This window comes from Gymnodraco acuticeps, unplaced genomic scaffold (assembly GCF_902827175.1).
Source record: "Gymnodraco acuticeps unplaced genomic scaffold, fGymAcu1.1, whole genome shotgun sequence".
NCBI classification, from domain to species: Eukaryota; Metazoa; Chordata; class Actinopteri; order Perciformes; family Bathydraconidae; genus Gymnodraco; species Gymnodraco acuticeps.
Window position 1 is genome coordinate 95,036 of NW_022990723.1, and position 10,713 is coordinate 105,748.

The 10,713-nt window shown below is 39.3% G+C and overlaps 1 protein-coding gene across 2 annotated transcripts; it reads left to right on the top strand.

The window, feature by feature from the left end:
* Positions 1 to 129: 129 nt before the first annotated feature.
* On the top strand, positions 130 to 10,643 carry spata7 (spermatogenesis associated 7). 2 transcript variants are annotated; one of them, XM_034231783.1, is made up of 12 exons: positions 130 to 346; positions 1,065 to 1,121; positions 1,228 to 1,317; positions 1,585 to 1,632; positions 2,141 to 2,244; positions 2,323 to 2,789; positions 2,917 to 2,962; positions 8,512 to 8,636; positions 8,741 to 8,791; positions 8,958 to 9,035; positions 9,163 to 9,220; positions 9,370 to 10,643. In XM_034231783.1, the coding sequence occupies exons 1-12, from the start codon at positions 304 to 306 to the stop codon at positions 10,003 to 10,005; spliced, it is 1,803 nt and encodes a 600-aa protein (XP_034087674.1). In that variant the 5' UTR covers positions 130 to 303; the 3' UTR covers positions 10,006 to 10,643. The 2 variants fall into 2 exon arrangements, with proteins under 2 accessions (XP_034087674.1, XP_034087676.1); XM_034231785.1 differs by having other exon boundaries at positions 304 to 346; positions 8,515 to 8,636; positions 9,370 to 10,005.
* Positions 10,644 to 10,713: the final 70 nt, after the last annotated feature.

The following is a 10,713-nucleotide window of genomic DNA, read 5'->3' on the forward strand; positions in this document are numbered from 1 at the left end:
GTTATGCCTTGTTGTTTTTGTTCACTATTTCCTTTCAAGTGACAGGTGTGTTGTGTATGGGGGTTGGTGGTTGGGGCGTGACTTTCCTTACGCATGAGCGTGATGACGAAAGCAATCATAGCAACCAGCATGGCGACGGGGAAGCTTTGCTCCGCCACTCATCTGCTTATAAACTCGTATTAGGCTGTTACCGTTTCGTTACTTGATTAGCTTTCAGCGTTAAAATGTCCGTCGTTAAGTACACTGTAGTTTCTGGATGTATCCAAGCTCTACCGTCGCTGCCCAATAGTATTTCTGAGGAAAATGGGATACGCTGAGTGTAACATTACCATGGAATCGAGAATAGGTATGCAACTACTGTTAGCATTAGCTAAAATAGCTGTTTGGCTAGTGGATCAGCTGCATGAAGCTAATTCAAATTGTGCCTAGGCAGCTATGTGAAGATCAACTCTCGCTAACTCTGTATAAGCTCACTAACGTGGCTTCACGTTTATGTAGATACTGGTCAGCCCTTTACTAACTTGTTAAACTTGAAATCTATAACAACACAGTAGCGGTTAAGCCTGTAACACGGTTCTTCTGTTAAAGTTAGCTAAAAATAGGTTACTTTATTGTGGTACATTTATGGTTCATAGTACACGTGCTAATGTATTTTCTAAAAGATGAACTTCTTAAAGTTCAAATTAAATGTATTTCTGTAAACTTCAAAAAAGGATCAACTTAATGTCAAATGGACCGATTGCATTTTTTCAGATCACATATTTGTTGATAAGATATCTGTTCTGAAAAATATTGACATATTACTACTACTCATAATAACTGAGCAAGAATGGAAATGTGTAGAAATACAACGCAAAACGTGTTTACCCCATAGAAGGACCTACAAGTATTAACCAAGACTGAAGGACTGTTAAATAATACATTTCAATACATATACATTATATTTGAATAGTTTAATGTAAATAAATAATCTGTTTAATATTTGTAATTGATTAGTAAGCACATATATCATTCAGTAAGTTATAGCATGTTTAACATGTCAACATTCATCTGTTTTCATTCAGGGAGTGTATCATCTGGAGGGGGCTGCAGTGTGAGAGGACGGACTTCAAAAAATAGCCGTGAGTAATATTATGCGCTTATATTATCATTTAAAACATTCAAATGAAAGCTTGGTTATATCATTTACTGCATGTTGTATGTGTGTTTTCTGTCTTGCTTTTATAGCATTCTGCCCTCGCTCCTCCAGCATGTTGACACAGTCCATCGTAAAAGACCACATGGTGTCTCATTACAAGAAGGTTTACTCAGCTAAAGGTGAGCTACATGGCAGGAATACATTATGATCATTACATTGACATTCCGTAAAACAAACTAAATCAGCTCCTGAGAATTCTGAATAACTAGTTTGGTCATGCAATCATGGAAAACTTTTAATCTTGTTGAAGCATGTAAAGCACTTTGTAATTTGATTTTTAAATGCTCTTTATAAATAAATAAAAAAATCTGTTATTATTAGTGGTTGCAAAGTAATTGGATTCATTTTCTGTTGTGATCTTACATTTTTGTTGCTTCGTTCTACAGCTGCCATTGATGCCTCAGTACCCAAAAGCCTGATACACAGTGTAAAGTGTAAGTTTAAAAGTATCAAATATCACATTATTAATTACAATCGAAACACTGTTTTGCTGCTGAATTGAGGGTGTACCTTATATTACCATTACTGTTTTTCTATTTACAGTATATTTCATTCTCATTTTACTGTCACTATAATATAACCACAACCAATCAGATAATGGTATCTCACTGGTTATCAGAATCAAAGGCCAAAACGTTCTCTTTAAACCCAACATTTTGCCCAGTTGTTCACTATTAAAGTCCGACCTGTTTAGTTTTACAGGCAGACAGGCTGACAGTAGCCTCAATAGGCATTAATGCAATGCAATCACTGATCCTGTTTGAGTACAGGATGTATGTAGCTCATCCTTATCTTTACTGGTAAAGTAATGCTCTCTTCTAATGGCTGTACTATAACAACTGCTCTCTTGCCCCTCTCATACCCTGCATTTAAGTACAGTGAGTCTTGGCCTATTGTTGACTATTTCCTGTGTCTATTCACTCTTCCGTTGCCTGTTTCCAGACAATGACCAGATCAGACAGGAGCGGTTGAGGAGAGGGGGTCGTCCTCAGTCAGCCAGCTCTCTCTCCCAGAGGAACAGCAGAGCCTCCTGCTCACCTGCTCAGGTAAGAAATCAAGACAGATTCACTGATGTGTCACTCAGAAGCCAGACATTGTTTAAAAACAACATGTTTCCTTTTCAGAGTAGATTATCTGTGCAGTATGATGACAGCCGCTACCTCTACTCAAGGAGTTCCTCAGTATCCAGCCCAGGGTTCAGCTCCTCCTTCCATGCCAAGGAGATAGTTTATCCATCGTATACAGTGGATTCTGACAAGTTCTCTCATCACATACGGCCAGCTTCAGAAATAAAATACCGTAGTCCTGAGGCAACTTCACACAGATGGCAGTCAGCATATTCAACGGGAGCTTCGGGAGATCACAGTCACTACACGTCTTTTCAGGACCCTGTTCAGAAGACTTACAGCGGAGACTTGCTCCAGAAACATTCACAGCACTTTACCCAAGACAAACCCTTCACCCCTAAGACCCTGAAGTCAGAAAAGAGTTCATACCTTTCACAATATCGCTACTACCGAGCTCCCCGGAGGAAACCTACTCAGGATAGCACCAGCTCAAAATGTATGCGACAGGAGACATATCATGGAAGGTACTTACCACACATCTACATGAGTCTCAAGGGAAAACAATAGATATACTTTATGTCTTTAAAACATTTTCTTAACCTGTGTTCCTATGTGTTACAAATAACGTGAATTCGACCTTTTTTTATGCAGCACAAAGCCCAAGGAATACACACAAGAATTCTATGAGCCATCTCAGGTAATTTTGACGGATTCATTTGATTATTGAAATATGTTTTCCAATGAGTCTTACAATCCTAGTACGGTGTCAACTTATCTTTTGTTAATCAAATTATCGATTTAACCCATCCTTTTGTATAATGGGTGGAATGTTTTTTTCTCAAGTTATTGTTTGTGGTTTATCAAGGTTTTAATGCTTGCACTGCACTTCCCGAATATCAATTAAGATATTTAACATTTGCATTAAGCCTTAGCTCAGTGGTCCCCAAACTAAGGCCCGCGGGCCGGGTACGCCCGCGGGCCGGGTACGCCCGCCTCCACATTTGGCCCGGCCCCCTGAACAATACCAGAGACGCATTATGATTTTTTTTTTTTCAGTCTGGCCACGCGAATCCTAGACTAGCCCCTGTCAAAATGTTGTGACCTGCTCTATCTAAATCAGTCGCATTGACCCGAAGACACCTTTTGAGTTGAATACACTGTTGGAAAGAGGATATTCCTAGCTTTCTAATGATATCAGGATTGTTTTTGTACTTCAAATATTAAGCGAAATATGTCACATTATATAATGACTGTCACCGAGTCATCATTTTGAGAAAAAGGCCTTCAAAGTTGTCTCTTCTCTGGAATCCATCGATCTGATTGATTATTAGCGGAGCAAATGATCAAAATACTACCGAGGGAAGATATTTTTGTTTGGAGGGGAAGCTCGCGAGTGTGTGTGTATACGTGTGTGTGTGAGTGTGTGTGCTTGTGTAATTTTGCGTTTGTGTGTATTGTGTTTGTTTCCCGGGGAAAACAATCACGAGAAACACCGGCTGTTGTTATGCCTGCTGTGACGTCAAGTTACTCCGTTCTCCGCTTGTAATTATGCCGAAGCTTCAAAGTTGTATTTATCATCTGAATTTGCCGAAACAAGTTTAATATTCTGAAAGCCAAGACTTTGTTTAATTGAAATCAGATGAAAACAAACTGTAACGGACCCTGCAGTGTTATCTATGATTACTATACTCTTACATTCATAATTTCAGCGGAGTGAGGGGGGGGTGGCGCTGCGGAAGAGCAGATTGCGAGTGAGAAATAAATAAATTGAAAATAAAAGTTTCATATTCTGAAAGCCAAGACTTTGTTTGTTTAAAATCAAACAAAACACCCGAACCCCGAAAAAATAGTTTTTTTTTACGTAAATCCACGTTTATTTTGAGAGATTCTGCTCTGACAACTAAGCTAAACTTTTACCTGTTAAGATTGTGCACGGCACAACAGAAAGTTACAGTAATTTTCAATGGACTTTTTTTCTGTGAAGAACCCAGAGAGGGTTATTTGGTTATTATTTATTTCATAAATAGTGTTATTTATTTCATTAATAGTGTTATTATTTATTTCCTGACTTTTTTTCTGTGAAGATCCCGGAAAGGGTTATTAATATTTGGTTATGTGTGGCTTTCTAGAAAACAATAAATGTTTACGTTTAGACACCCATGCGATCGTCACACTTTTTCTGTTACAAACTGACCCGGCCCCCATCAGAGAAGGGAAAAGTTATGTGGCCCTCACAGGAAAAAGTTTGGGGACCCCTGCCTTAGCTGTTATCCCATAATTATTTCCAAGGTCATAAAAGCCACATGTTTAGTAAAACTAACACTTACTGAATCAGAGGGCATTCTGTGGTGCAGTAGCCACATACAAATAGTGGTTTATAATTATTTGTTGCTCAATGTTGGTCATACACTGAACAAAAATATAAATGCAACACTTTTATTTTTGCTCCCATTTTTCATGAGATGAACTCAAAGATCTAAAACATTTTCTCTATACACAAAATAACCATTTCTCTCAAATATTGTTCACAAATCTGAAAAAATCTGTGATAGTGAGCACTTCTCCTTTGCCGAGATAATCCATCCCACCTCACAGGTGTGGCATATCAAGATGCTGATTAGACAGCATGATTATTGCAGCCTTAGGCTGGCCACAATAAAAGGCCACTCTGAAATGTTCAGTTTTATCACACAGCACAATGCCACAGATGTCGCAAGTTTTGAGGGAGCGTGCAATTGGCATGCTGACAGCAGGAATGTCCACCAGAGCTGTTGCCCGTGAATTGAATGTTCATTTCTCTACCATAAGCCGTCTCCAAAGGCGTTTCAGAGAATTTGGCAGTACATCCAACCGGCCTCACAACCGCAGACCACGTGTAACCACACCAGCCCAGGACCTCCACATCCAGCATGTTCACCTCCAAGATCGTCTGAGACCAGCCACTCGGACAGCTGCTTCAACAATCGGTTTGCATAACCAAAGAATTTCTGCACAAACTGTCAGAAACCGTCTCAGGGAAGCTCATCTGCATGCTCGTCGTCCTCATCGGGGTCTCGACCAGACTCCGGTTCGTCGTCGTAACCGACTTGAGTGGGCAAATGCTCACATTCGATGGCGTCTGGCACGTTGGAGAGGTGTTCTCTTCACGGATGAAATTCTGTTTTCACTGTTCAGGGCAGATGGAAGACAGCGTGTGTGGCGTTGTGTGGGTGAGCGGTTTTCTGATGTCAATGTTGTGAATCGAGTGGCCCATGGTGGTGGTGGGGTTATGGTATGGGCAGGCGTATGTTATGGACGACGAACACAGGTGCATTTTATTGATGGCATTGTGAATGCACAGAGATACCGTGACGAGATCCTGAGGCCCATTGTTGTGCCATTCATCCACGACCATCACCTCATGTTGCAAGGCAAGGCAAGGCAAGTTTATTTATATAGCACTTTTCAACACAAGGCAATTCAAAGTGCTTTACAAAAAATGAAAGACATTAAGAAAATGGCATTTAAAATCAGTCATTAAAAAGAAAAGCTAGTAAAATAAACATTAAAAGAAAAAAAGTACATGGATAAAAGTTACAGTGCAGTCTAAGATATGAATAGTTCAATTAAAAGCAGCTACAAAAAGAAAAGTCTTCAGCCTGGATTTAAAAGTAGTCAGAGTTGTAGCGGACCTGCAGGTTTCTGGGAGTTTGTTCCAGATATTTGGAGCATAATAACTGAACGCTGCTTTACCATGTTTAGTTCTGACTCTGGGGACAGAAAGCTGACCAGTCCCTGAAGACCTGAGAGATCTGGATGGTTCATAATTTAGCAGGAGGTCAGAAATGTATATTGGGCCTAAACCATTCAGTGCTTTATAAACCAGCAGCAGTATTTTGAAATCTATTCTTTGACACACAGGAAGCCAGTGTAAAGACTTCAGAACTGGAGTGATGTGATCCACTTTCTTAGTGTTAGTGAGGACTCGAGCAGCGGCGTTCTGAATTAGCTGCAGCTTTCTAATAGATTTTTTAGTGAGACCTGTGAAGACACCATTGCAGTAGTCGAGTCTACTGAAGATAAAAGCATGGACAAGTTTTTCCAAATCCTGCTGTGACATTAGTCTTTTAATCCTAGATATATTCTTTAGGTGATAGTAGGCTGATTTAGTAACAGTTTTAATGTGACTGTTGAAACTCAGGTCAGAGTCCATGACTACACCTAGATTTCTGGCTTTATCTGTTGTTTTGAACATTGCACACTGAAGCTCAGTGCTAACTTTTATACGTTCTGACTTGGCTCCAAAAACCATTACCTCAGTTTTATCTTTGTTTAATTGGAGAAAGTTCTGGCACATCCAGTCATTGATTTGTTCAATGCACTTACTCAGTGTTTGAATTGGAGCATAGTCTCCTGGTGAAATTGTTACGTAAATTTGTGTGTCATCTGCATAGCTATGGTAACTTATTTTGTTGTTCTTCATTATCTGAGCCAGTGGTAGCATGTAGATGTTAAAGAGAAGAGGCCCCAAGATGGAGCCTTGAGGAACCCCACATGTCATATTTGTCAACTCAGATGTGTATTTACCTATAGAAACAAAGTTGTTTCTATCCTTTAAGTAGGATTCAAACCAATTCAGAACTGTTTCCGAAAGTCCCACCCAGTTTTCCAGTCGGTCTAGTAATATGCTGTGGTCAACAGTGTCAAACGCAGCACTGAGATCTAATAATACTAACACTGAAGTTCTGCCACTGTCTGTGTTTAAGTGGATGTCATTAAAGACCTTTACAAGAGCAGTCTCAGTGCTGTGGTTTGGACGAAAGCCTGACTGGAACACATCAAAACAGTTATTTAAATGCAAGAAATTACTCAACTGTTGAAAAACAACTTTTTCAATGATTTTACCTAGAAATGGCAGGTTTGATATGGGCCTGTAATTGTTCATTACTGAAGCATCTAGATTATTCTTTTATAAGAGCGGTTTAATGACTGCAGTTTTCAGGGCCTGTGGAAAAATACCTGAGTGAAGAGATTTGTTTACTATATGAAGTAGATCTGAGGCCATGCAAGGCAAAACATCTTTGAAAAATCCTGTTGGAATAATATCAAGGCAGCAGGAGGAGGATTTCAGAAGTTGAATAATGTCCTCTAGGTTTTTATCATTAATCTGATGGAATTGTGTCATGATGTCTGAATTGATGTTAAGTGGAGATAGGGACAACACATTTGCTGTTCCTGATGCAGAGGCACTGACTGCTTGTCTGATTTTCTGAATTTTGTCAGTGAAAAAGGAGGCAAAATCATTGCACGCCCTGGTGGATAGAAATTCAGAGGCTACTGACACTGGGGGGTTAGTTAGTCTGTCGACGGTAACAAACAAGGCACGTGCGTTGTTTTTGTTTTTGGTAATGATGTCAGAGAAGAACAATTGTCGTGCGTTTTTCAATTCCAAATTATAAAGGCCAAGTCTCCCTTTATAGATTTCAAAGTGAACCTGGAGATTTGTTGCAGCATGATAATGCACGGCCCCATGTTGCAAGGATCTGTACACAATTCCTGGAGGCTGAAAACATCCCAGTTCTTGCATGGCCAGCATACTCACCGGACATGTCACCCATTGAGCATGTTTGGGATGCTCTGGATCGGCGTATACGACAGCGTGTTCCAGTTCCTGCCAATATCCAGCAACTTCGCACAGCCATTGAAGAGGAGTGGACCAACATTCCACAGGCCACAATCAACAACCTGATCAACTCTATGCGAAGGAGATGTGTTGCACTGCATGAGGCAAATGGTGGTCACACCAGATACTGACTGGTTTTCGGACCCCCCCAGACCCCCCCAATAAAGCAAAACTGCACGTTTCAGAGTGGCCTTTTATTGTGGCCAGCCTAAGGCACACCTGTGCAATAATCATGCTGTCTAATCAGCATCTTGATATGCCACACCTGTGAGGTGGGATGGATTATCTCGGCAAAGGAGAAGTGCTCACTATCACAGATTTTTTCAGATTTGTGAACAATATTTGAGAGAAATGGTTATTTTGTGTATATAGAAAATGTTTTAGATCTTTGAGTTCATCTCATGAAAAATGGGAGCAAAAACAAAAGTGTTGCATTTATATTTTTGTTCAGTGTAAATCCTCGAGTTGTTTATCATCCCTTGTTTAGACCATGAAGAACTTAAGTATTTACAGCTACATTAAACATTTAATCGTGAGGCAGTCTTGGCAATATTTAATGTCCTCATTCAATCCATTTTGTTTAGCAGGGATTTCATACAGAGCACGAGTGGTCTGAAGAAGAATTCAATGGCACATATTTCTCTGCATCGAGACAACAGAGTCGAGCACACAAGAGCAGAGACCGTGATTTATTTGACTCCTCATCCAGGTGAAATCATAGACTGTAAATGCTATGTTTTATTTTAAACCAAATGTTATACCTGGTGTATTTTGTGTTTAAAGTCCTAAAATAATTAAATTCTCATTTATTAGGGGCTCACTGGATGGCGATAAATCTTCCATCAACAAAAGTTTATCTGCAGAGTAAGTTATCTTTGATAATGTCTAATCCTTAAACAGCTTTTAATTCATATAAACCAAAGCTCTTGCCAGATGTATAGGGGTTGACAGTACGACGCTTCTGTGATTCTTTGGATCCATGAACAATAATGTCTCTGGGAAGTTGCTCATTCTAATTTTTGTTTAACAGGGAAGAAGAATTAATGTACCTCGAATTCATTTCTGCTGTAACAGAGGATATATTGTCCAAGGGGCACATCTCTGACAGGTTTGTCATGTTTTCTATGAACTGCTTTATGTTATGCTACAGACATTTACAGGATGGCACTTTTTTAATAGGCATGTGTTCCATATTTGATTATATTGTTAAACCATCTCTCTGTGTCCTCTTCTAGGTTCTTAGACCGGGTGATGAATCGCCATATCGACATGAATCGGCATCAGCTTGATGTGGTTAGTGACTTTTTGCAGAATATGTTAAGCAAGTCTTTTTTAAGTGTTCGGCTTACAGCTTTAAATACAAAATACAAATTTAAAAGGAAATGTAAAACATTGTCACAAAGGACTTTTTTCTTGCATCTGATTATATTGTTTGTTTTTAGGGTAAAATGCGCCACCTTCTGGAAGTGCTGCGTAAAGAGTTTGAAGAGCCAGCCAACTCATTCACCCCCAGTACAGAGATAGAAAAAAAGAAGAATGATCGGGGTGATTCATCCTTGCCATATGTTGAATCAGGAGGGAAACAAGAAAAGACCAAAAAAGACGATGACCTTCTTTCCTATGCATCACTTATTAAATCCTGCGATTTGCAAGATTATGCTGATCCCCTCTTGGTGTCTACGCCCTTATACTCTCCTGGAACGACTGCTGCCTCACCAACTGAAACAAACGAAAAGGACGAAGCAGTTGACAATCAGGAAGAAGGCAATAGCTCTCCTTGTCTAAGTGACCATGTTTCTAATAATACGGAAATCAGTGAAGAAGTCCATCAAAATCAAACTGGCACAACTGAGTCAAACAAAGAAGTCACCTCTGAAAACCATGAAGTTACCCCCATAACCAGTGACCGAGACCAAGAAGAAGTCAGTTATGATGGACAATCTAAAGAACTTGAAGATCTGGGGAGAAGTTTGTCAGAGTCGCTTCATGTATCCAGCAATAAAAACCACGGCAATGAGGATACTGTTGCTGAGCAACCTTTACATTCAGTTGCGTCTGTCAGTGATGACGAGTTCTGAGTTTTACCTGTATTCTGTGATTGAATGTTCTTTTATATTCTTGTTACCAAGTGAGTGTTTTTTCCAGAGAGAAATGTAATATTTGAAATGTCTGAAAGTATAGTTTTGTATTTGTGATTTATCACTGGTTGTGTTGTGTTGTCCAATTTTTTTTTTACAAACCCCACCAAAATGGTGTTGTTCTATTCTGAATTTTTAAAAGAAATGTTTACAAAAATAAAAAGGGTTTTTCAAGTACAACAGAGAAATTATAATTCCTAATTTGGGATATTGTAAAGTGGCCACTTACTGGCTGTAGTGGTATATCTTCAATTGACCCTCAGATTACATTTTCTAGATTGCCCTGTGGTATCACTATAGTGAGAATAGCCAATTTGCAAATGATAGCACTGATGTCAGATGTGTGAAATGTGTGGTTTCATTTTGATTTAGTCGATTGCAGAGTTTACCTATAGTCTTAATGTAGCTGCTGTTTACATTTGTTGATTTCCAAAAAACGACAACAACACTTGTTGTAAAGAAACATAAACATTTTCCAGTGTGTTTGACTTGACATATGCCTCAGAGATGTAGCAACTAGGAGATGATTGTCACCGGAAAGTGTCTTTACAATTGCAATACATTTCTTTTGATCCTTGTATCCTGGCATTTTTATTATTAACACTTTATTACAAACTGATAATTATTCGATATGCAACCTGCAACAAG